At 42.7% G+C, this 27,380-nt stretch overlaps 1 protein-coding gene across 2 annotated transcripts in view; it reads right to left on the minus strand.

Annotated features, from left to right (window-relative positions):
* Window positions 1-14,110: 14,110 nt before the first annotated feature.
* LOC114261210 (SWR1-complex protein 4) overlaps window positions 14,111-27,380 on the minus strand; it is a 37,121-nt gene continuing 23,851 nt past the window's right edge. The window contains exons 13-17 of one of the 2 annotated variants that reach the window (XM_028201444.2): window positions 15,277-15,348; window positions 15,082-15,118; window positions 14,901-14,935; window positions 14,698-14,789; window positions 14,111-14,439 (exon numbers count right to left, since the gene is read on the minus strand). In XM_028201444.2, the coding sequence (XP_028057245.2) occupies window positions 14,706-14,789; window positions 14,901-14,935; window positions 15,082-15,118; window positions 15,277-15,348 (228 nt within the window). In that variant the 3' untranslated portion in view covers window positions 14,111-14,439; window positions 14,698-14,705. Of the gene's footprint in view, window positions 14,440-14,697; window positions 14,790-14,900; window positions 14,936-15,081; window positions 15,143-15,276; window positions 15,349-27,380 lie in introns of both variants that reach the window. The other variant, XM_028201443.2, reaches the window with a different exon arrangement.

A 27,380-nucleotide genomic window follows, 5' to 3' on the forward strand; every position in this document is an offset into this window, starting at 1 on the left:
GTTAGAAGAATGTTTGGTTAACTTTTCTTTACCCTGATAAAATAATAGTTTAAATAAAAATAAGTTTTTCAAAATTAATTATTAAAAGAGTGACACATCACTCTAATTTTGAAATTCTAATTGAACACACAAAATAAAAAAATCAAATCAAAATCAAAATATCACATCACAGTAAAATTCACTCCTATTAAAACTCCGAAAAATGTCTCGTAGCTCGATTTATGAAGGCTCGAATGGCTCGAAAAGTGCTCTCTCTCCTCTCCTCTCCTCTCCATTCAAGCACTCCAACCTCCTCTCTCTCTTTGTCTATAGCCAGCACTGGTGTATCTCTCTCTCTTTCTCTCACACCATCCCAATCTCTTTCTTGTTATAACAATTCCCTCACACCATCCCAATCAAGCACTTTCTGTAAATCTGGGTTTTTTTCTCTCTCATTTCCTCTCCTCTCCATTCAATCAACAAAACAAAACATTAGAAAAGCAAAAAATTAAGAACAAAGATGAACACATATGTTCAAAATGTACAAAAGGGTCAAAATAAAATCTGTACCGGGTAATTTAGACTTGTTCGAGAACAACTTCTTCCTAGATTTAACATTCCAGTCAAACAACCGAAGAAAACCCCCCTTTTTTTCTCTCTAATTTGGGTTTTGAGAGGGTAATTTATATGAAAATTGGGCCTAGCTGGGTAATGGGCCGTTATGGGCCACAGTGCGAAGGGCTGAGTAAAAAGGCCATGAAGTTACTCCGGCCCAAGAGAAGTGTAAAGTTACTCCGGTCCCAAGGAGGTTAACTCGGTCACCATACGAAAACTTATACCGGTTATGGCGCAGTATGGTTAGCTCGATCTAAACCTTGCTAAAAGTTAGCTCGGTTTAGACCTACCACGGTTTGTACAGGAGGAACTGAGGTAAGGGCAGTAAAAGAACGAACCAAACTAAGGATAGTTCGGTCAGTTCTACGGCTAAGCATAGCCATGCGTACCTCGGCCACATTGGAGTCCGACCATGCTAAAACCATCTCACTTAGTTTAAACAGTGGGGGGGGTGTTGAAGAATAGACATTATCTTTCAGGAACATGAATCCTAGGAGGACTCTACATGGAAGAGTAAGAGTCCTACTTGGATTGTGCCACACAGAACCTATAAAAGCTCACCAACATCACCTATGGAGAGGTAACATAACTTTGATTCCTGAATACACAGAGCTTTTGTCTACTTGTCTATTTTGCTGACTTAGGCATCGGAGGGGTTTCCGGCACACACCCGCCGGTTAGCTCACGTTTGTGTTTTCAGGGAGTAAAGCGACAACGTTTAGAGAAACGCGGACTTGATCAACAGGATTATACGAGAAGGTTTATTTCTTTCCCGTACAATTGGCGTCGTCTGTGGGAATTCATACAAGAACAAAACCTCTTAATCAAGCTTTTCCTCTTTAGAAGCAATGGTGCACAACGAAGATTTGCCGCAGTCTGCCATCGACGGACAAACACCAGAAGGGGGGGCAAGACGCGAAGGCCTACCTTTTATCCCTCCCATGGCGGACTTAGAGCCACAGCGACAAAATCCCAGGAGGGATACAAGGAGAAGGAGGCGGACTAACAGCCCCCGTCACTCTCGTTCACGAAGTTCTGACAGACAAAGGCGGAGGATTGATCCTCAAGTTCTGGAGGACCGCGTGAAGGAGCAAGATGAATTAATAAAGAAGATGGCGGCAGACATGGAGGCCATGAAGCGCCAGATGAAGGGAAAATGAGTGGCGACAGGAGAGGGGCGCAAAAGCAAGACGCCTTCTCGCCGTTCAGAAGACCGTGGAAGGCATTCCACACCATCACAAGCAGAGAGTAGAAGCCTCAGGACAGGCGATACTCAATCCAGAACCTCCAGAACTCGTTACTCCAGGTCTGAGAGAACGAGATCATTGAGGTCTTACACTGAGGGAAGTACCTATCGACCCTCACGCTCGCACCAGACATCATCCAGGCAGACGGAGTTGCCAAGATCGTCCGATTTGCGGAACATGTTGGAAGAAAAGGCACGAAGGAAGGAGGATACTAGGACGCGTAACCCTCGCAGGGTATCTGCCCTTCAGCTGTTGGCTCCTCGGACGCATGGAAGCGTCAACGTCGGAATGCCGTCGTCACGCCCTGCCTACGAACCAACAGACAAAGCATTAGCAAGGCTGTAGACATCGCCGTTCGTTCCAGCAATTGAAAACGCGCCCCTTCCTTCAGGTTTCCTTCAACCCAAATTCACCACGTACGAGGGGAAGACAGACCCCTACATACACCTAAGCCACTTCTGCCAAGTTATGGCGGTATATCGGCGAAACGAAGCTTTGATGTGCATCCTCTTCCCATCAAGCCTTGGTGACCTAGGCTTAACTTGGTTCGAAAAACTTCCAGAAGGCAGCATAGCCTCCTGGGCACAATTGGCGGAGGCGTTCGTCTCGAGGTTCAGAACGAACACCAAAACCCCAGTGGAGATTGACCAGTTACTCTCCATCGACATGGGTGAAAAGGAGACACTAAGATCCTACAATAGTCGCTACTGGGAGACATTCAACCAGATTGGGGACTGCCCCACCAATCTCGTCATTGCACAGTACAAAAGAGGCCTTCCAATCGGAAACAGACTAAGGGACTCAATCACCATGACACCGCCCCTCACCATGGAGGCCTTGATGGAAAGAGTGCATCAGCACATTAGGGTGGAAGAGGATGGCGCCCGTGTCAAAACAAAATATGGCACGACCGCAGTACCAGATAAAAAGACCACAGCAAAGATCAACGCGGTAGAACGTTCGAACAAAAACGGACGAGGCAGGCGAGACAACGGAGAGGACCAGGATAAAAGATGGTTGAGAATTCGCACAGTCATAACCACCGTATTCAATAAACCGATCTACCGGATTCTGAGCGAAATACGCGATGAACCTTTCGTCAGATGGCCAACTAAGCTAGGAGAAGCACAGCAAGACTACGACGAAAGGTCGCGATGCACCTTCCACAAAGAAAAGGGACACCACACTGAAAATTGCATGCCATTGAGACAGCATCTGGAGGAGTTGGTGGCAGCCGGTCACCTGGATAAATACATTGAAGGAGGGACGCAACCAGCCCCCCAGCACCACAATAACCCCAATGGAATGCCAATTGACGCCCCACCTCAAGGTGTGATCAATGTGATACATGGAGTATTCGAACCTGAGCGTGTATGCGAGCTCAGAGGGTCGATCAAGAAGGCTGAGCACTTAAGGGAGGTACTAAGTGCCCAACCTACCATCAAAAAGGGGAGAACGGAGGTCATGAACGTCATGTCTTTTTCAGACAAGGACTTGGAAAGAATATATTGCCCTCACAACGATGCACTGGTCGTCACCTTCTGCGTCAAGGATTGTGACGTCAAGCGAATTCTGATAGACCAAGGTAGCTCGTGTGAGATAATGTACTACGACACCTTCAAACAACTGAAATTAGAGGACAAAGACCTGGCACCAGCTGTATCCCCCCTGATCGGATTCAATTCAATGCCAGAGTGGCCAGTCGGCAAAATTATACTGCCAGTCAGAGCAGGAAGCGTGACAAAACAAGTGGAATTTTGGGTATTGAAAGACCCTTCCACTTACAACATAATCTTGGGAAGAACATGGCTCCATGCCATGAAATCAGTAGCATCATCCTACCATCAAGTAATGCGGTTTCCCAACGGAACCGGAGTAATTGAAGAGGTCTTTGGAAACCAGATTATGTCCAAGCAATGCTTTGCCACGGCTAACGGCAGCCGCGCTGCCAAGGGATATGTACATTCGGTGGAAGAACCTGAGAGTAATGAACTGTTCGCAGATGTCGGCAGAACAGCTGATCAAAAAGCGGTGGAAGATTTGGTAGAGGTAAGAATAGATGAAAAGAACCCGGATAAGTTCTTTTTGCTCGGTTCGTCGTTGTCCAGCACTGAAAGATTAGAGGTCTTGGAATTCTTGACCTCTAACATCAAAATGTTCGCCTGGACACCCTACGACATGCCAGGCATTGATCCAAACTTCATCTGTCACCAACTCAATGTCCACCCATCTGCCAGACCAATCATTCAGCGCACTCGCAGATCGGCACTCCACCACGCCGAGATAGTGGCGGAAGAGATGGGAAATCTGCTAGAGGCAGGAGCTATCAGAGAGGTGCACTACCCCAGATGGATTTCCAACACAGTCGTGGTACCAAAGAAGAATGACAAATGGCGTGTCTACGTCGACTATAAGACAGTCAACAAAGCATGCCCAAAGGACAGCTTCCCCCTACCACGGATAGATCAATTGGTAGACCTAACAGCGGGGCACAACCGGCTTAGCTTTCTAGATGCATACAGAAGCTACCATCAGATCACCATGTACGAACCAGACCAGGAGGTCACGTTCTTTACAACTCCAAGAGGACTGTATTGCTACAAGGTCATGCCCTTTGGCCTAAAAAATGCAGGGGCAACATTCCAACGGATGGTCACTAGGATGTTTGAACCATTGTTAGGCAAAACAATGGGCGTTTACATTGGCGACATGGTGGTCAAGAGCAAGGATAAGAATGACCATCTAAGGGACCTAGGTGAGATGTTCCAGATTCTGAAGAGGCACAAGTTGCGCCTTAATGCATCTAAGTGTGCGTTCGGAATAGGATCTGGTAAATTCCTAGGCTTCTTGGTGACCAACAGGGGTATAGTGGCAGACCCCTCCCAGGTCAAAGCTATTCAGGATCTGAAGAGGCCTAACTCAATAAAGGAAGTGCAGCATCTCATCGGCATGGCAGCTGCACTCAACCGATTCATTAGCCAGTCGTCAGACAGACTACGACCATTTTTTCAAGCGTTAAAAGCCAAGTTCGAGTGGGACGAAGAATGCGACTGTGCCTTGGAAAGCTTGAAACAATACATGTCTTCTCCACCACTGCTGGTCACCTCAATACCTAGAGAAGAACTCTTCCTGTACCTGGCAGTCTCACAGCACGCAATTAGTGCAGTGTTGGTCCGTGCGGAAGAAATCCAACATCTGCCCATCTATTATGTCAGCAAGACATTGCTGGGCGCCGAAACAAGGTATTTGCCACTAGAAAAACTGGCCTTAGCCTTAATGATGGCATCAAGGAAGTTGTCGCACTACTTTCACGCCCACACCATAGTTGTCCTCACACCTTTCCCAGTAAAAGCTCTGTTTGAAAGAGCGAACTTTTCTGGGAGAATCTTGAAGTGGGCAGTAGAGTTGGGACAATTCGACATCAAATTCCAACCCAGAACCGCGATAAAGGCCCAAGCTTTGACAGACTTTGTCGCAGAATTTACCCCAGGAAGTCATCATATCTGCCCAGTCGACCTGACTGACACAACCGAACTGGAGACAGAAGTTGACGCCGGAATAGCGCAACCCCTGGTGCAGTATACTCAGTCAGACCCCATGGCAGACCAGAGTAAAAACAGCAAGAAAGAAGTAAATCAAGCTACACCGAGCCAAGACTCACCAACAAATAAAGACTTTGTACAATTCGATAGCGAGGGGCAGGCAGTAAGCATGAACCTTGAAAGAAACACCACCAACATTCTTGACCCCACGACTTCATCTGACCCCTCCACTTGCTGGAAGTTGTTCATTGGTGAGATGTGGAAGCTCTTTGTGGATGGAGCATCCAACCGGCATGGTGCAGGACTTGGCATAGTCCTCATCTCACCAGACAGCCTGGTTGTGGAGTAAGCAATCAACCTTGGCTTCCCAACATCAAATAACGAAGCAGAGTATGAAGCGATTCTTGCAGGACTCAGATCAACATTCTACATGAAGGCCACCGAACTAATGGCCTACAGCGACTCACAGCTGGTGGTAAACCAAATTTCTGGCGACTATAAAGCAAAGGATGACAGGATGGCCAAGTACCAAGAATTGGTCAGAACAGAGATCAAGAAATTTGAAGTAGTAAGGATAGAACAGATTGGCAGGGAGGAAAACAGCAGAGCAGACGAACTAGCAGGCTTTGCATCAATGGCAGATACATCCATCCCTCACCCACTACTAATTGACTACCTACCGAGATCAAGCAATGAGGACCCTGAAGTAAAAGAGGTGTGTTGCGCAGAATTAGGCCCCTCATGGATGGATCCCATTATACTGTTCTTAAAAGACGGCGTCTTACCGGAAGACAAGAAAGAAACCAACAAAATTTGAGCAAAGTCGCAGCGATTTTGGCTCTCCCCATCTATGGCATTATACAAAAAGTCATTCTCAGGACCTTACCTAAAGTGTGTCCACCCCAACAAAGTAGAAGCATTCTTGTTCGAAATACACGAAGGGGTATGCGGAAGCCACCAAGGAGGAAGATCGTTAGCCTACAGAGCCATTTCACAAGGATACTGGTGGCCATACATGCAGGCAGACTCGGAAAAGTATGTGAAGAAGTGCGAGAAATGTCAAAAGTTCACACACCAAATACATCAGCCGGCCAGAGAACTCCTACCATTATCCAGCCCATGGCCCTTTGCAATGTGGGGCTTGGACATAGTAGGACCACTTCCAACAGTGCCTAGAAACAGGAAGTTCTTTCTCGCAGCAACAGACTACTTCACAAAGTGGGTGGAAGCAGAAGCATTGGCATCAATCAAGGAAAAAGATGTGAAGAAGTTCGTCTGGCAGAATATCATTACTCGATTCAGCATACCTAAAGCCCTAATATCAGGCAACGGCACCCAGTTTGATGGCAGAATCTTTAGAGGCTTTTATGAAGAATACAAAATAGAGTTCTACAATTCTACACCAGCATATCCTCAAGCAAATGGCCAAGCAGAAGCATCAAACAAGGTTGTCTTGGATAGACTGAAGAAAAGGTTAGAAAAGGCAAAAGGCAAATGGGCGGAGGAACTTCCTCATGTTTTATGGGCTTACCGCACCACACCTCGACGATCAATAGGAGAAACACCATTCTCCTTAGCCTACGGCATGGAAGCAGTAATCCCACTGGAAGTTGGCCTCCCCACAATTAGAAGCGAAAATTTTAATCCAGACTTGAATGGAGAAGCCATAGCATTAGAGCTCGACCTCGCCGAAGAAAGAAGAGAAAAAGCACTGATTCACATTGCCTCATACCAACAAGAGTTATCCAAGAAATACAACAAAACAGTGCATCCAAGGCAATTCAAGATCAGAGATTGGGTGCTGTGCAAAGTAGTGGGAAACACCTTGGTCCCAGGAGATGGCAAATTAGGGCCTAATTAGGAAGGACCCTACAAAGTGGTCAGATTAGCTGGCAAGGGGGCATACCACTTAGAAGATGAGCACGGCAAAGCAATTCCCAGGCCATGGAACACTGCCAATCTCAAACTATTTTATTTTTAGCTTTTCTTCAAAATACTTGTAATTTTCTTTTTTCCCCAATAAAACAAGTAGTTTTCTTTTCAACATAAAAGTTTTATTCTGTAAAAATTATTTTGGTAAGTTAGGGATATTAAAAACATGGTTGGCTAGAAAAACCAACACCCCTCCTAAGCCCAGGATAAGGATTCAGGCTGCAGGACGTTTGGTCGGAATAAACCAAACACTTTACTTTAGGTTGGCTGGAAAAACCAATCTAAAGGTTGGCTAAAAAAACCAACACCCCTACTAAGCCCAGGATAATGATTCAAGCTGCAGGACGTTTGGTCGGAATAAACCAAACACTTTACTTTAGGTTGGCTAGAAAAACCAATCTAAAGGTTGGCTGAAAAAATCAACACCCCTCCTAAGCCCAGAATAAGGATCCAGGCTGTAGGACGTTTGGTCGGAATAAACCAAACACTTTATTTTAGGTTGGCTGGAAAAACCAATCTAAAGGTTGGCTGGAAAAACCAACACCCCTCCTAAGCCCAGGATAAGGATCCCGGCTGCAGGACGTTTGGTCAGAATAACCAAACATTTTATTCTAACTTGGCAAGAATAACCAATTTAGAGGTTGGCTGGATTAAACCAACTCTTAGTACTCTTTAGCCGAAGTAAGGACATCGGTTAAAGAGTGGTTGGCTGGATTAAACCAACTCTTAGTACTCTTTAGCCGAAGTAAGGACATCGGCTAAAAAGTGGTTGGCTGGACTAAACCAACTCCTAGTACTCTTTAGCCGAAGTAAGGACATCGGCTAAAGAGTGGTTGGCTGGAAAAAAACCAACTTAGAGGATGGCTGCATTAAACCCTCATTACTCTTCAACCGAAGTAAGGATATCGGCTAAAGAATGGTTGGCTAGTAAGCTCAGTCAGATTGCTCAGCTGAGACCGGAATAAAGTCTCTCGGCCGAAAAATATTATGTTTCGTTCAAATTGCAGTTAGAAAGCAAGTACAAACAGAAAAGTAAACCGAGATAACAGTTGGAGCAAAAGAATTCATCGAAAAACTCATTACAAGTGCAAGCATACAGATCAAAACCGGAATAAGTGTCGAATACAAAATATGATTTTCATTGATCAAATTCAAAGCAAAATACAAAGGAGGGGCCTCAGCCCGGTTACAAGACCAAAAGGAAAGAAAAAAAATACTGAAAACAAGTAAATAAGAAAAGAAAGTACAGAATCAGTTGAACAAATCATCAAGATCAGCATCAATGTCAATACGAAGACCGGTTTCGGGCGGTAGATCGGTCGTGGTTGGTAGCTCGGTGTCTATTGGAAGCACAGTTTCAGCCGTCAGGTCTTCAACCGTTGGCTCCAACCGAGCTGATTAATCGTTGGCCTGATCATTGACGGCCGGGGTATTATTGGTCTCGGTGTCTTCATCATCATCTGAACCCTCAAGAAACTGTTGTTGGACGGATGCAGCGTACTCCGCCAGCGAGCTCGGTATGAAGTACTGAGGAGGATTATAGACTTCGGTCTCAGGTTCACAACCGAGCTGCAGCACGGCTGCCCTTCAACCGCATTTAAAGAAAAGATCTTTAGCGGCCTCACATTGTCGCATGTAGAGGGCCTCCCCCTCCTTGAAGCCTTCAGCATTTGCATCGTTCACCTTTTTTGATAGCTCGGAAATCTCTGCATTTTTCTTTCCTTCGAGCTTGACTAGCTCGCGAAGGTACTTATCCTTCATTACAGTCAGCGCCTTCTGTTTATCAGCATTAGCCGAGGTAACTAGTCCGGTTAGACGAGCTACCTCGGCCTCTAGCTCGGCTGTCTTCTGTTTGGATTCTTTTAGCTCGGTGGTTTTTTCTTCAACTTCGGCCATGGCTTGCCTTGTTTTGCGAAGCTCTAGCATACGCTTATGGGCGATGTGGCTCTTCTGCATGGCCTGCACAAAAATGAAAGACTTGTAATCAAACCGAGATAAAAGTTGTGCAAATTAAAAAGGTTAACAGAAGATGCTACTTACAAGCACCATGGATTTGGTGGCTGAGCGGATGACCTTTAGCTCGGACAAATTTTTGTGATGTTCCATGTCTGCTAGAAGGCAGACACTCTTGGCAAGGTTAAACGCCATTAAGTGATCTTTCTCAGTGACCACTGAGTCTGTGTCTTGTATATCTCGGTTTTGAAATGTAAGTTTGGGTGCCCACTTGGAGGAGCTAGCCCGGTTAGAGCCCTCCGGTTGGTTTTGGTTGAGAGGGCTCAGTGGAGGGCTCAGTGGAAGCATGGTTTCGTCCTCATCGACAAGGCGTTGCTCGGTTTGGGTAGTCCGGGCGCGTTTGCTTGGGCGTGATGAAGAAGGTTGTTGAGATGGAATGGCCACCACTGTTTCCTGAGTCTGGTTAGATGGTGGTACTTCGGCTCGGTTGGTTTCGGTTAAGAGGGCCTTCACTGTATTTCACTTCGCCATTGCTTCTTCTTCGGTAGTGCGAACCAGCCTAATTTGTGGCAAGTTGGGGTCCAGTTCGGGAAAGGCTTCCAGTAAAAAGTCTGTTACTCTGGCTTTACGTCGGCCGCTGTATCTGTACGTCGGCTCAAAATTCAGTAGCTTGGCCCAACTTCTTTCGAAATACCGAAGTGCGGCGCGAAGTGTGTTTAGGTTGGGGTAACTATACAGTGACTTGAGGTGGGCTGAATCTGCATAAAGAAGACAACTGTCAGTCCGGTTAAGGAATAGGATACCAAAACAAAACAGAAGCATGCAAAGAAACCGAGGTAATTATACTGGGGGTCCCTTTATTCCAGTTTATTCGGTCACTAGGAATCTGGGCTTCTTGGTCTTCGAAATTCCCAGATACCCAGAAAAAATCATCATCATTCAAGTCTTTGTCCGGTGTATCCTATATTATTTTCTCTCGGCGGCGGCATATTCTTAGATAATAGACCCAGCCATCTTCTTTTGATCCTATGGAGTATTGGTGGAACAGTTTGGCTAAGCCGAGGTTAATACCAGCCCGGCGGTTTAGCTCGGCTATACCATTTATTATGCGGTATGAATTAGTAGAAAGCTGGGTGGGACATATCCTAGTTTGCTTAAGGAATTCACAAAGTAAGGGCTGTACAGGGAATCTTAGGCCGGTTTCTACAATGGAAAGGGGGGTGAAGGGAACAAAACCAGGGTTTCCCCAGGGTACGATATCTTGTTCGGCTAAGGTGAGATGGACGTCGTCAGGAATGTTATACTCCTTTCGGAATTCGGCCAAACCACCAGGTGTCTCTACTAAGAATCTATACTTCCCCATTTATACCTTAAGTTATAAATAAATTAAAGCCAAGTGTTAGATCGGTCGAAGATTTGTGCTGAGTAGCTCGGTTGAGCGCTCAAAGGAGTGCCTGGGCAACCTAAGTCTGCAAAAGTGAAAAAAAGAGAGAACAAAGGTGTTAAGCACAGACCATTGGACCGTGCTAAAGAGAAATAAAGGCAAAAATACATTAAGTCCTAGCCCGGCTATGTGAAACGCTACGTGTCTTAGCTCGGTTTTTGCAAGAGTGCTTTGTTATCCCGGTTTAGGCAAGGTACTCAATAGTTCGGTGTGTTCAAGGGGATTTATTATCCCGGTTCCAGCAAGGTGTTTGATAGCCCGGTTAAGCCTCAAGGGGCAACTTTCTCAGTTCGGTCTGAACTTGGAAGGCTGGTTTAGCCCCTAGATTCAGCTCGGGTGTAGTTACGATTTTCAAGGCTAGACTAATATCAACTACAAACGACTTTTTAGTTCGGTTATACTATGATTTGGATCAAAATCAATATTTTTCAGTTTATTCGTGACAAACCAGAAGTTTTATTACCCAAAAGAAGGGAATATGTTTTGAAAAAACACACAAAATACATGTGTTGTGAAAGCAAATACGACAAACAACAAAAACAAGGTAGGTTTGAGTAAGCTTACCAAGACAAGAAAGGATGAGAAAAACGGCAGCACCACCACGAAGCTTCTTCGAAAACAGATCGAAGAACTCAGCAAGCTCAGAAGCTCAGGAACGAGAGGGAGAGAAGAGGAAGTGAATAAGTGCAGTGCTTGATCCGAATGAAGAGTTTTTGTTTTGATACAATGGGACAAGGCGGGAACTGTTCAAATTACGCGAGGTACGAGGGTGGCGTGACAGCTGCCTTTAGCTAATCAGAACGTGCCATGTGTCATTGAAATGAGAATCGATTCAGTTGCTGTGATTGACGGGACGTTTTGACCGGACAAGCTGAGCCCGGTATGGAATTTAGTTCGGTTGAAGAGCTTAAAAGTTTTTAACTCGGCTGGAAGGACTAAAAGGGTTTAGTTCGGCTGAAAAGGCAAAAACTTTTTTAGCTCGGCTGGGTACTGGTAATCCCTATCATGCTGCGCAGATGGAATTAAGGGGCAATTGAGAGGGTAATTTATATGAAAATTGGGCCTAGCTGGGTAATGGGCCGTTATGGGCCACAGTGCGAAGGGCTGAGTAAAAAGGCCATGAAGTTATTCCGGCCCAAGAGAGGTGTAAAGTTACTCCGGCCCAAGAGAAGTGTAAAGTTACTCCGGTCCCAAGGAGGTTAACTCGGCCACCATACTAAAACTTATACCGGTTATGGCGTAGTATGGTTAGCTCGATCTAAACCTTGCTAAAAGTTAGCTCGGTTTAGACCTACCACGGTTTGTACAGGAGGAACTGAGGTAAGGGCAGTAAAAGGACGAACCAAACTAAGGATAGTTCGGTCTGTTCTACAGCTAAGCATAGCCATGCGTACCTCGGCCACATTGGAGTCCGACCATGCTAAAACCATCTCACTTGGTTTAAATAGTGAGGGGGTGTTGAAGGATAGACATTATCTTTCAGGAATATGAATCCTACGAGGACTCTACATGGAGGAGTAAGAGTCCTACTTGGATTGTGCCACACGAAACCTATAAAAGCTCACCAACATCACCTATGGAGAGGTAACACAACTTTGATTCTTGAATACACAGAGCTTTTGTCTACTTGTCTATTTTGCCGACTTAGGTATCGGAGGGGTTTCCGGCACACATCCGCCGGTTAGCTCACATTTGTGTTTTCAGGGAGTAAAGCGACAACGTTTGGAGGAACGCGAACTTGATCAACAGGATTATACGAGAAGTTTTATTTCTTTCCCGTATAAGTTTGAATGATTTCACTCTTTTTGAGCTTCAAGAGGAAGTGAGCTTTGGTATTAGAGAAGAAGATTACATGTTCATGATGTGTTAGGTCGTGATGATGATGCAAATGACCAGATAAAGTGATCAGGTAAAGCAAAAAAATAAAAAATAAAAAGCAGTCTTGAAGAAAAGATGTCCCCTTTGATGTCTATTGTTGATTGTAATTGTCAATGAGAGAGAAATAAAAAGAGAAAGAGAGAGAGATAAAAGAGTGTAAAACTCTTCATGATGTGCCTCAAAGAATACTATTGTTTTTTGTTGCTTGGTAGTAAGTGATTTTCAAGGGTTTGCTCGTTTTGGGTTCTTTTTTTCCTCTTCTGATAAGCCTTTCCTTTTCCTAGTTTTGTCAATAAAAGGGTGTGTGAAAATGCAGCGGAGGCGGGACTATCTGTGACGGCGGCGCCACCGACGAGAAACTCGATTTTAGTTGCCATCACCGTCGCTTGCAACCCTCCTCTGTGTGTATGATCTGTCTCCTTCTCTTCTTCTCTCTCTGTGTTGTTTTTTTGGTTTTTGTTCATCAATGGATTCTCTGTCCTCTCTCTACCAAATCTCCCATGCTTCGAAGACAAAAGAGAGAGAAAAAAAAAAAAAAAAAAAAAGTGCCAAAACGACGTCTTTTTGGCACCTCAAGCCATTCGAGCCAACTCATTTTCGAACTACGTAGCAGAGTTGTAAAACTCCTTTATTAGAATTCTCAATCATTTTTCTTATTAATATATATATATAAAGAGAGAGAAATGCTTTTAACTTGGGAAAAAATCACTCAACAGTGAGAGAAATAACAGAAAATTTATTTATCAAAAAAAAAAAAAAAAACAGAAAATTAACAAAATCAAACCAAACTAACCTTTAAGTCTTATCATTAATACATTAAAAAAAAAATTACTTATCATATTTTTGTAAAAAAATTTTTTAGAACAATACCAAAAAAATCAATCTTATCGCACTCATTTTATAGTCAAACTGATTTAACTTTATTTACAATCAACTCAAAATATAAATAAATTAAATTTAAATACATTATTAAAAAATTTGTTAAATTATCATATTAAGAACCCATTATTCTACTCAAATCTGACTCCCAAATTATAAAATAAACATATTTAAATACATTTTAAAAATTGATTAAAAAATTAAATTAAATTTAAACAATCCACAATTGTGTTAGACTGACTCGCTTACCACCCCTTACTGCAAAACTGCCTAGAGCTGACTTGGTACTCCAATTGACCTCTGGCCCGAGGCTTTGGTTCTTTGCAATAGTAGCCAAATCCCTTCCCAAGCCAATATGTGAACAACCTGTTAGATGCCATGCCTTTCCTAATATGCATGGTAAAAGAGGAACACATAGGCTGCCATGGGACGGAACCAAAGAACCAAAAACAACTGTGTGCAAATCATCAACTCTCTTATTATTATTTTCACATGACAGGTGCAGACTCCCTGTCTTGGAGAGGGACGGGCAATAGGTCCAACCATTTTAGCTGAGAAAATTACTGCCCCGAGTTAATTAGTAAAACGAGTTCAATAAAAGGCGTCAGAAATCACAACATAATTTTCTGGTAAAAACCAAATTTGTTCACAAACAGAATGTATTAAGATTAAACTATTTTAAGTTAATGCCATACACAACTAATGAACTGGAGGAGGTAGGAATGGAAGTGGAGGAGGTAGGAATGGAAGTAGTTGACCATTCTAACAGTTTCTGGTGGTGCTTTGTACAACACAGATCATCAATCATTCACATTGTGAGATTTCTAATCTTGCAACAGCAGAGGCCTCTTTGTCCATGCTTCTCATTCCGCCAGGCTATGACATGCTCACATGCCCTAAGACCAATGCTGCCGCCTGAAACTTGCCTATTTAAGTTGAACCCACAAGAGGCTTTGGGCTAATCTTGAGCCTGCCCTTGCAACATTATAAAAGCACATACAACACTCCTTCAATTCAATAGTAGTAAAAAATACTTGCACAGAGCAAAGCAATTATTTCAAGTATAATTTCCAAACATATGTATTTGAATTAAAGAATCATAGAAATGCTAGACTGATCATTTAACTGACATTTGATGACTCACTGAATCATGGAGCTTGAAAAAAAAAAAAATAATAATAATAATAGTAATAGTAATAAATTGATAGTGTGTGACCAAGAAAATTACCTTCCAATTTATCCATCAGAAGCCTTTAACTTTCGAGGCCTTTTATTAGACTGAGCTGGTGATGATGGAGCATCGGACAACCTTCCAGGTGCCTAGAAAACCAATATTGTCAAGAAAGTTAACATTCCCCAATTCTGAAGAAAAGAACCAGACATAAAATACATTGAGATGCCTGAAATGAAATACACAGAATAGGTGTGTACCTTCCGCTTCTGGTCCCTTTTACCAACTCTTTCCCCTGCAATTTCAATGACATCGAAATTAATGGAGAAATATATAGATTGATTTCATCCGAAAAATTGAATATGACAAACAAAAATGAGAATAAATCAATAAATAAAAAGAAGGCCAAGATCAAATGGCCCTTATCACTTAAAATGTTACCTCCGAAACTAAAGGGCTCAGGAATGAATGTGCGTTCCTGATCAACAACACGTTGGAAACGCTGTTAACATATAGAAACCAGACTTTCACATTGCATAGGAAGTAAGCATATTCTCACAACTAGATGGCAAATACACTGGGTGGAAGAGTGTGTGTGTGACATGTGAAAAACAGGATCTAAAACAACACACATACCTTAGGTGTGTTTGGTGTTTCAGCATATGAACCGTCACGATAAGAAGAACCTTCTGCCTCCTTATTTTGCAACTGATCACAAAACAGACAAGGACCCAAGATGTCAAAGATGATTAATACCATCAACACCACCGAAAACTAGAAATAAAAAACTTATTTAAAAAAAAAAACTCTAGATGCTACTGTCATCACACGGACATTCCCCTGTTCGCGAATCCATATGGTATTAATAAACGTTTCCAAGGTCACACATGAAAGGAATGTTAATGTTTAGAGAGAGAGAGAGAGACTGCACTTCTACTAGAAGTCCAATTTAGAAATCCCCTGAAACAAGAATATATATATTAGGTAAAAGGATGTCCACGCTTCAGAAATCCATTTCTAGTGCTTGCCAAACACAACCATTATCTTTTCTTGTAACACCACTATTCCTTGTTGGTCCCAAGGGGCAGAGGAAGCTACGTTAGCTGAAATGACTATACAACTATGCTACCATTTGCGCCTGCGAATGGTTCTATATAAGAACCTGTTTACTGCCAAACGAATATTTCATAGACAGCCAACAAGGAATTCCATCGCTCATACATCCCAACATTTTCATTTGTTACACATTTTCTGAACATGTTTTTCTCTTAACCACCAACATGTTGTACATCATAGTAGGTCTTATAGCATCACAAATTTTTTCCTTCAACTTAATAAGAATTCTTCAATTACACAACAATCTTGATGCATTTCTCCATTTTAACCATGCTGCCCTAAGCTATAGGTCACACCCTCCTTAATAATTGGCCCATCGAAAATGACCACTCTTTTTGTAACAACCCTCATACTGTTTACTGATTAAGGACTGATTGATTACCGATAATCACCGATTACTGCTAAACGGAACTGATGACTGACTGAAATTGAAACTGAATTGACTGAGTATATGTTAGTTAATTGTATTCTATCTGTTTGATTGTCTGATTATCTGTTCATGTTTACATGTTTAAACTGCTAATTGAAGGCCTTATCGGCGGCCGAATTAGAAACCGATTGATGTTCCGTGACCCTCATAATTAATGTGATTTTATGGTATATTTATCTGAAAACTGATTAGGTATGATTAAATTAGATTAAAATAAGCCAATTAAAGAGTTTGCCATATTTACCATTTTGCCACTATCTCATATACACACACTTGAGCCTTATACTTGAATCAAAACACATTTGCTCAGCCATTTTCTTGTGCTTAACCGACCAAGAGAGGGAGAGGGAGAGAAATTGAGTTCTACCTTGTGAATTGCTTGGAAATTGAAGGAATTGGAACATAGGTTGCAAATTTAACTTCCACACCTTGTAACTAAAGCTCTAGGTAAGGAATTCAACCCCTCTTTGTAATGTGTTTGAGCTCATTCATGTTAGATTCTTGAGCCTCTAGTGATTCAAGTCTAGAATTGGTTCATTGTGTTGATTTGGAACTCATTTCAGGCATGCATGTTTGTAATGTAGATATTTGAGTTGTTTCCATGGCAAAAGGTTACATGCATGTCCATCTTTTGGTCATACCCCATGAATTCATCATGTTCTTGAAGAAATGAGTCCATTTGAACAAGCTTTGAAGATTTAATTTGGTTTGAAACTCATGCATGACATGTTTGAATGCTGTTCTTGAAAATGGGTTTGAATGTGGTTTTAATTGACTCACCTTTGGGGCTTGAATTCATAAATTGAGCTTTGAAACTTGTTATACATTGAATTTAATGATGTTTTCCAGAATTTGGGCCCAAGAGGTCGAGTTTGGAGTGGTTGAATGCTTGGTTTGAGCTTGGGAGGCAGATCTGGAAATTCCAGATTTGGCTTCCTCGCTCGAGCGAAGGATTCCCCGCTCGAGCGAGCACCTTTGTCCAGGGCTCCGCTCGAGTGACCATCGAGCGACGATCGCGCGTAAAATTTCAGCATCCAGTACTTTTACTGTTTTGCAGACCGCTCGAGCGAAGGATTCCTCGCTCGAGCGAAGCCTTTGATTTTGGGCTTACGCTCGAGCGTAGAAAGTCTCGCTCGAGCGAGGCTCCTATTTTCAGCAAACTTTGCGAAATGTTTTCTAAGTGTATTTTTGCATCCTCATCCCATCCTAGGCATTCTTAGGCCTAGTTTAAGGCATCTTGATGAGGATATCATTGTAGAACACACCAAGGCAAATTAGGGATTAAGTTATGAGATTTCCCAACTGTGTAGCTTAGTGTGTTCAACCTGTGAACTGTGTAGGGTTGGCAACTGGGGAGACACGCTCTAGCATACTGTAGCCCAGAACTCTGTGAGTAACAATTGTGTAAAGATATGTTCAACTGATTATCTTTTGAATACTGAACTGAACTGTTTACTGAACTGGTATTATTTACTGAATGAATGTATGTCCTTTATTTCTGAACTGTACTGTGGCATCCTTAGTACCTACGGTTTACTGTTACTGTTACTGTTACAGAGATCTCTGTCGGTTCCCTCGTGGAGCCACTACTGTTTACTGACTGATGGCCATCATTACTGTTCGGTCTTTCAAGACCTACTGTTACTGTTATGCTAATGGATGTACCACATATGACTGTTTACTGTACTGAACGACTGAAATACTGATTGAATTGAACTGTTTTCATTACTGTAAGGACATTCATTCTAAACCTCTTTACGCTTTATGTTATTCACTGGGCTTTAGCTCACTGCTCATATATATATGTAGGTGTACAGGCACCAGATCGGAGCTAGGAGCGTTAGGGTTACTCCAGTTTTGTCAAGCCAGCCTTTGCGCCTCACTGCGAGGTTTCGAGTTGCCATGCTATGGCTTGGGGGTGTTTTGGTTGTTCCCCCCACCTGTCTTCTGTACTGTCTAACTGTTCTGTATAGACTGACTGTTTACTGTACTGTTATACAGGGATTAGGTCCCTGTACTGTGTGACTGTTAATTTTGTATAGACCGTACTGTTTTGTACAGACGGAATGTTTTCTGTACTGTTATGTAGGGTTGAGTCCCTAGTTTGAATGGATGTGAATATTGTTCATACTGTTCTGTACCGTTTATGTATGAATGCATGGAAAATCTTTTACATACAGACTGTCACAGCTCATTGGACATTGTTTAATTACTGTATTGGCTTCCGCCAGGCCCTGTACTCTGTTTTACTGTATTTCTGTTAAGCAGGCCTTCGGTAATCTCGGATTACTGGCCGGTTACGGTGCTAAACCCATAAGGCCGGGTTTGGGTCGTGACAGAGTGGTATCAGAGCGATACTTAACCACAAGTTATACCGCACACACGTGTCCAAATGAGCTATAGGGTGTCCTAGAAAAGTTATTAGGGCATCTCATGAGCATGATAAGTGTGTGGTTATGTTATGACTGAATACATGCTAATGTGTTAAACTGTTAAACAAATGGCTGCTTATGTTTAAAACTGTTATAACTACTTATAGTGAAATGGACAATGCAAATGAACTTGAATCCTCGTCTACCGAGGCAAGAATGGAAAGAATGGAAAGAATGATAGAACTGATAACTGCTAGACTTGAACAACAACAGAACCAACCGCCCCCACCTCCTCCTCCTCCGGTACAGCCGGAACCTAATGCGAATGTGGATGATGGGGATATTATTGCTCTCACCCATAAATTCAGCAAGATGAAACCGCCATCCTTTCAGGGAGGCCTTGAACCGTTAAAAGCTGAAGCTTGGGTTCTGGAAACAGAAAAATTATTCGAAGTGTTTCCGTGCTCAGAAGCGAACAAAGTATTGTTAGCTACCTTCACCCTGCAAGAAGAGGCTAGAAGGTGGTGGATGTTAATCCGTGATACAAATACCGTTATGACTTGGGCTCAGTTCAAGGAGTCCTTCTTTGAAAAGTATTTCCCTCAATGTGTTAGGGATAGAAAAGTGACTGAATTTGAACAGCTGAAGCAGGGCACAATGACTGTTGCGGAATACGAGACGAAATTCACCGAGCTTGCTAGATATGCACCGCATATAGTGGATACGGAATATTAGAAGGCCAGAAAATTTGAAGGCGGCCTTAATGTGGCAATACTTGACCGGATAAATGTTTTGAAATTACCGACTTTTGTGGGTGTCCTCGACCGGGCATTGATGGCCGAGTCGAACATTGCAGCAGTGAAACAATCTGAAACACCAACAACTGAATGGCATGGTAAAAGGCAGGGTTTCAAATTCAAGAAAGGCAAGCACAACCCAGCCAACAAGAAACAGAATACGGGGACAACAACTAGCCCCAGTCAAGGGAGTGGATTCATACCACCCTGTCCTGAGTGTGGCAAGAAGCACAAGGGGGTCTGCTACAGAATATCTGGAGCCTGTTACAGGTGTGGCAAGGTGGCCCACATGGTTAAAGACTGCCCCTCTGCTCCACAAGCCAGTAGTAAAGCTGCACCAAGCGCAGCAGCATCAACTGTAGCACCAAAGCCTAACCCCAGAGCTACCGGGAAAGAGCCCATGAGGCAGGGCCGAGTGTTCGCCCTAGTACCGGGAGACGTGCAAAATACTGAGACCGTTGTGTCAGGTATCCTCTCTATCTGTACACAAAATGCATATGTATTGATTGATTCGGGGTCTACACATTCTTATGTATCGCATGCTTTCTCACGGAAATTGAATAGACCCTTAGAACCTATGAACTATCTGCTAGCCGTATCATCACCCGTAGGGGGATCCATGACATGTGCTTATATGTACCCCGCATGTGAAATCATTGTTGGGGATATGCATCTGTTTATTGATTTACTGCCATTGAACATTGATCATTTTGACGTAATATTGGGGATGGATTGGTTACAAAAATATTATGCCACTATTGACTGTGTGACCAAGCAAGTTGTTTTCCGTCCACCTGGTTTGCCTGAATTTGTGTTTAATGGGAGTGGAGTAGTACCTCCTCCGTATTTGATTTCGTCAGTGAAAGCTGTTAAATTAATTAGAAAGGGGTGTAAAGGATATCTGTGTTCTGTACTGACTGTGTCTACTGATGATAGCGTTAAAACTGATGTGAATTGCATTCCTATAGTCAGAGAATTTCCAGATGTTTTCCCAGATAATCTTCCAGGAGATTTGACTGACAGGGAGATTGAATTTACCGTTGACGTGATTCCCGGGACACAACCAGTTTTGTTAGAATTTACCATAAACCTACCACCACTACCACCTCACCTACTCCACTAAACCTAACCCACTACACCACTACCACCTCCACTTCACCTACTCTCCACCTACTCCCAAACACACTCCTATATAATAGGAATCCTTGTAATTGTAATAAATAACAACAATCAATAAATACATAAATTCTTACTTGGTATCAGAGCAATAGGTTAGCTCTAGGTGATCTTCATCTTCCGGCGGGCGGCAACCTTGCCTTCACCGCCCGCCGGACCCCAACACATACCTCCTCTCCTTTCACCTTGGTCTCTGCAACCTCACTCTGTAAATCATCACCTCCATCGGCGTCGTCCAAGTCGGCAACGGCAGCCGCAGCAGCATCGTTCTCTTCCTCATCGTTCTCTGTCAAGTCCCGTTCGTAGGAGCCTCCAGAACTATCATATTGCACAAGGATTTAGGAACAACGAACCCAACTTTGTGCAACAACAGAACCGGGATTCCAATTCCTTGTCCTCCAAAACGTTTCCCTCTAGGTAGTTCGATTTCAGCCCCACCGATTGCCAGAGCAAAATCTGTATTCGAATCGTGATTTTATCGAATTGAATTTCATGTATTTGATTTTGTGATTTTGGCGGAGATCGAATCGAAAAGTAAGGGGGGTTTGTAGATTCTTGATGGGGAAGAAGAGGAAGTCTGTGGCGACGAGCCTCGACGAGGTTGATCGAACGATGTATTCGACGTTTTGTAGCGCTGCGAACTCGCTCTCTCAGCTCTACACCCAGGCCATGAACCAGCAAAAACTCAGCTTTCAAACTGGTGAACGCCATGGACTGAAAAAACTCTATCAGTGGATTTTGAGACAACAAGAGGGAGGATCCAGAGTAAACACTGTTGCCATACTCACCTACCTGCAGACTGAGCTGGACTATTGCGGAGAGGAGCCATCAGTGTCACCTAGAGCTCCACCCCAAAATCATCATTCACAGTCCACATGCACGCACCGCCCAAAATTTTTTTATTATAAAGCTTATTGGTGCTTGTTCCCCACTTTCCTTTTCTTTTTTATTTCGTACTCATTATCAGTCCACTTTTGAACCCACTCCAGCACACCCACAATTTTTTTTGTTTTTTTAACATTTTCAGCCTTTTCCTTATTTTTTTTTTTTAATACAAAAATAATCATATATATATATATTCTGATTCTTTTCACCAAAAAGAGGCCTGGAGCCATAATCCAGCGCACTTTCTTTTATTTTACTATATATATATATGTTTGTTATAATATATTATTTTCACACATAATTTTTTCATTCAAAAAAAAAAAAAAAAAAAAAAAAATTTACAAATTTGCACAACAAACCATATTTTATTCATCTCAGGGATCAACCTCGATCACATGTTTTACATAAAAACAAAAAAAAAAAACAAAAAAAAAAAACAAAAAACAAAAAAAAAACAAAACAAAACAAAACAAAACAAACAACACATCCACAGGCGGGATTTTTTCTTATCTACTCTGCCGTCGGTCTTTTCTTCTTGCCTCCGTCCTGGCGGCCCTTGCCGGTGTTGCCTCCGTATTTCCCACTCCACTGGGCATGATCACTACTCCCTGCTCCTCCACTGCAGCATATGGCGGACCTCCAAAACGAAACATCACGGTGGCCTTCCGCTTCAGCTCCTTGTTTTCAGCCTTTAGCACATTTATCTCTACTCGCGCATCCTTATACATGCGTTGGAGCAGAGCCAGCTGGGAGTTTAACTGCTGCACCTCATTTGCCCTACTCTGCAGCCGGTTCGACAAGTTTGTCACCGCAGTCATGGTTTCCACACATGACTTCAATGTATACTGATTGGCTTCCACATCCGAATGCACTGCCATTCTTTGCTCCACAGACCGCATCGGAAAGTTCAACGGAGCAAACTCCGGGGCGCTTGGTTGAGGTTCCAGTGCCACCGCACCAGTTTTCTCTCTTGTTGACTCGTTGAGGTCTGGAAAGAGAGTGAGCAGATTCCGGGAAGACGAGGCCATTTTCTGGGCAACAGAGTGTTACAGAATATCTCTCGCAACAGAGTGTTACAGACTCTCTCTCTCAGCACAACGAAGAATTTTTCAGAGGATTTCGCAGGTTTTTTTTTGTCTGCCTCAGCCTCAGGTTCAGTCTTGGTTATATAGCCGAGGCAGCCATGCGCATCGCGCGCCTCTTGACGCCCGACAAACTGGCACGCCTTTTCATGGCACATCTTTTGATAAAGTGGGCGCGACTTTTGAGAGCTCGCTATATATATCCATATATATATATATATTTGGGCAGCCTATATACACCATCATACAGTGTATTTTTTAAGGGTCCGACAAGACTCTGTAAACTGTCCCGACATTGATTCCGGTTAGCTCCTTTATGGGTCCGACAAGACTCTGTAAACTGTCCCGACATAGATTCCGGTTAGTTTCTACAAGGGTCCGACAAGACTCTGTAAACTGTCCCGACATAGATTCCGGTTAGTTTCTACACGGGTCCGACAAGACTCTGTAAACTGTCCCGACATTGATTCCGATTAGTTTCTCCAAGGGTCCAGCAAGACTCCGTAAACTGTCACCACAACTGTCACAATAGTGTCTGCTACAACGGTCCGACATGACCCCGTAAACTATCTGCTACAACGGTCCGACATGACCCCGTAAACTGTCTTCTACACCGGTCCGACATGACCCCATAAACTGTCTTCTACAACGGTCCGACATGACCCCCTAAACTGTCTTTTACATGGTTATGACACCCCCATACAGTGTCCTCTACAACGTTATGACACCACCATCCAGTGTCTTCACCAATGGTCTGACACGACCATACAGTGTCTCCTATCCTTTTTTATTTTTATGTATTTTCTTGTTTTGTTCCTCTCTTCAAACTCAAGTTGGTTAGTTTCTATCCTCCTTGAGTTTGCGGGGGGCTGTTAGAATTTACCATAAACTTACCACCACTACCACCTCACCTACTCCACTAAACCTAACCCACTACACCACTACCACCTCCACTTCACCTACTCTCCACCTACTCCCAAACACACTCCTATATAATAGGAATCCTTGTAATTGTAATAAATAACAACAATCAATAAATACATAAATTCTTACTAGTTTCTAAAGCTCCCTACCGAATGGCTCCAACTGAACTGAAAGAACTGAAAGTGCAACTGCAAGAACTGTTAGACAAAAAGTTTATCAGACCTAGCACTTCGCCATGGGGTGCTCCTGTTTTGTTTGTCAAGAAGAAAGATGGCTCACTGAGACTGTGCATTGACTACCGTGAACTGAATAAGGTAACTGTAAAGAACAAATACCCATTGCCACGCATTGATGATTTATTTGATCAGTTACAGGGTGCACAAGTGTTTTCTAAGATTGATCTCAGATCGGGGTATCATCAACTGAAGGTTAAACCGGAAGACATTGATAAAACTGCTTTTAGAACAAGGTATGGACACTACGAATTTTTGGTTATGCCATTCGGAGTCACGAATGCCCCTGCTGCTTTTATGGACCTCATGAACAGAATTTTTAAACCGTACCTTGATGACTTTATTGTTGTATTTATTGATGACATATTGATTTACTCCAAAAGTATAGAAGAACATGAACATCATCTGAGACTTGCCCTGCAAACCTTAAGAGAACAGAAACTGTATGCTAAACTGTCTAAATGTGAATTTTGGCTTGACCATGTTATGTTTTTGGGGCATGTTGTTAGCAAAAATGGAATTTCTGTTGATCCGCAGAAAATTGAAGCTGTAGTGAACTGGCCTAGACCAACAAATGTGACTGAAGTCCGAAGCTTTTTGGGATTGGCTGGATATTACAGAAGATTTGTCAAAGATTTCTCCAAAATTGCTCTACCATTGACTCAGTTAACTCAGAAGGGGACATCATTTGACTGGACTGACCAAAGAGAATCTGCTTTCCAGGAGTTGAAAACTCGATTAGTGACTGCACCGGTGCTTACCTTACCCTCAGGTACGGATGGTTATACTGTATTTAGTGATGCTTCTCATAAGGGTTTGGGATGTGTTTTAATGCAGAATGGGAAGGTTATTGCTTATGCTTCCCGACAACTGAGACCACATGAAAAGAACTACCCGACCCATGATCTGGAACTTGCTGCAGTAGTATTTGCCCTGAAAATCTGACGTCACTATCTGTACGGGGTGACATGTGAAGTATACACCGACCACAAGAGTTTAAAGTATTTCTTCACACAGAAAGAACTGAATATGAGACAGCGGAGATGGCTGGAACTGATTAAAGACTATGACCTACAGATATTGTACCATCCGGGAAAAGCCAATACCGTTGCCGATGCATTGAGCCGGAAATCGATTGGAAACTTAGCCTGTTTACTTACAGGACAGAAAGAGTTGCTTTGTGACCTTGAAAAATCTGAAATAGAAATTGTTTTGAGAGAACAAGGTGGAACCTTAGCTGCTATTTCTGCTCAACCGGCGCTGATTGAAGAGATTAAAGAGAAACAGCAACTGGATGACTTCTTGAAGAAGATCATCGAAGAAAGAGAATCTAAACCGAGACCGGGATTCAAATTTGAGAATAATGTACTGAAATTTCAAGAAAGACTGTGTGTACCAAATGATACTGAACTGAAAAGAAGAGTTCTGCAAGAAGGCCACAATTCGAAATTGTCTATCCATCCGGGGAATACGAAAATGTACCAAGATCTGAAACAGAATTTCTGGTGGCCGGGAATGAAGAAAGAAATTGCTGATTTTGTATCCAAATGTCTTCATTGCCAACAGGTCAAAGCTGAACATCAGCGACCTGCCGGATTATTGCAACCCCTACCCATACCAGAGTGGAAATGGGAGCATATCACGATGGATTTTATCGTCGGATTACCTCGCTCCAGAAAAGGTATGGATTCAATTTGGGTTATTGTTGATAGACTAACCAAATCTGCTCACTTCTTACCTGTCAAGACGATTTATAATGCGGACAAATTGGCTGTCATCTATATTGATGAAATTGTTAGACTGCATGGAGTGCCTGTGTCTATTGTTTCTGACAGGGATTCGAAGTTTACATCGAGGTTTTGGCAGAGTCTACAGACTGCATTGGGTACTGAATTGAGGCTGAGTAGTGTCTACCATCCTCAGACAGACGGACAGTCAGAAAGGACCATCCAAACTCTGGAGGATTTATTGAGAATGTGTGTCCTTGATTTTCAGGGAAACTGGGAAAGTCACTTGCCCTTAGCTGAATTCGCCTACAACAACAGCTACCATTCGAGTATTGGTATGGCGCCTTTTGAGGCGTTGTATGGCAGAAAATGTAGATCTCCAATTTGCTGGGCAGAAGTTGGAGATGGGCCTTTGCTTGGGCCCGAGATTGTGTATGAAACAACTGAAAAAGTGAAACTGATACAGCAAAGACTGAAAACTGCACAGAGTAGACAGAAAAGTTATGCAGATGTCAGAAGACGGGACAGAGAGTATGAAGTGGGTGATCACGTTTTTGTGAAAGTGACACCAATGAAAGGCCAGACTCGTTTTGGAGTCAAAGGCAAGTTAGCACCGAGATGCGTCGGACCATACGAGGTCATTGAGAAAATCAATCCGGTGGCGTATCAAGTTGCGCTTCCTCCTGAAATGGAGCATATGCATAACGTCTTCCACATTTCGATGTTGAGAGATTACCTTCGGGATCCTTTCCATGTAATAGAGCCTACTCGTGTAGTGCTGAGTGATGACTACACTTACGAGGAACGGCCTATACAGATTGTAAACAGACGAATCAAGAAACTGAGGAACAAAGAGATCCCGTTAGTGAAAGTTGACTGGCAAAACCACGGTGGCGTGTATGCCACTTGGGAAAGGGAAGATGACATGGCCAAAAGATATCCTGAACTGTTTCCACTGAATCCTGTTTTCTTCCAGAATGAAGGTAACTCGAGTTTAGAGGACTAAACTCTTTATAAGGAGGGGAGACTGTAACAACCCTCATACTGTTTACTGATTAAGGACTGATTGATTACCGATAATCACCGATTACTGCTAAACGGAACTGATGACTGACTGAAATTGAAACTGAATTGACTGAGTATATGTTAGTTAATTGTATTCTATCTGTTTGATTATCTGATTATCTGTTCATGTTTACATGTTTAAACTGCTAATTGAAGGCCTTATCGGCGGCCGAATTAGAAACCGATTGATGTTCCGTGACCCTCATAATTAATGTGATTTTATGGTATATTTATCTGAAAACTGATTAGGTATGATTAAATTAGATTAAAATAAGCCAATTAAAGAGTTTGCCATATTTATCATTTTGCCACTATCTCATATACACACACTTGAGCCTTATACTTGAATCAAAACACATTTGCTCAGCCATTTTCTTGTGCTTAACCGACCAAGAGAGGGAGAGGGAGAGAAATTGAGTTCTACCTTGTGAATTGCTTGGAAATTGAAGGAATTGGAACATAGGTTGCAAATTTAACTTCCACACCTTGTAACTAAAGCTCTAGGTAAGGAATTCAACCCCTCTTTGTAATGTGTTTGAGCTCATTCATGTTAGATTCTTGAGCCTCTAGTGATTCAAGTCTAGAATTGGTTCATTGTGTTGATTTGGAACTCATTTCAGGCATGCATGTTTGTAATGTAGATATTTGAGTTGTTTCCATGGCAAAAGGTTACATGCATGTCCATCTTTTGGTCATACCCCATGAATTCATCATGTTCTTGAAGAAATGAGTCCATTTGAACAAGCTTTGAAGATTTAATTTGGTTTGAAACTCATGCATGACATGTTTGAATGTTGTTCTTGAAAATGGGTTTGAATGTGGTTTTAATTGACTCACCTTTGGGGCTTGAATTCATAAATTGAGCTTTGAAACTTGTTATACATTGAATTTAATGATGTTTTCCAGAATTTGGGCCCAAGAGGTCGAGTTTGG

Source organism: Camellia sinensis, chromosome 14, assembly GCF_055761805.1.
Source record: "Camellia sinensis isolate YWXY chromosome 14, ASM5576180v1, whole genome shotgun sequence".
In the NCBI taxonomy this organism is placed as follows: domain Eukaryota; kingdom Viridiplantae; phylum Streptophyta; class Magnoliopsida; order Ericales; family Theaceae; genus Camellia; species Camellia sinensis.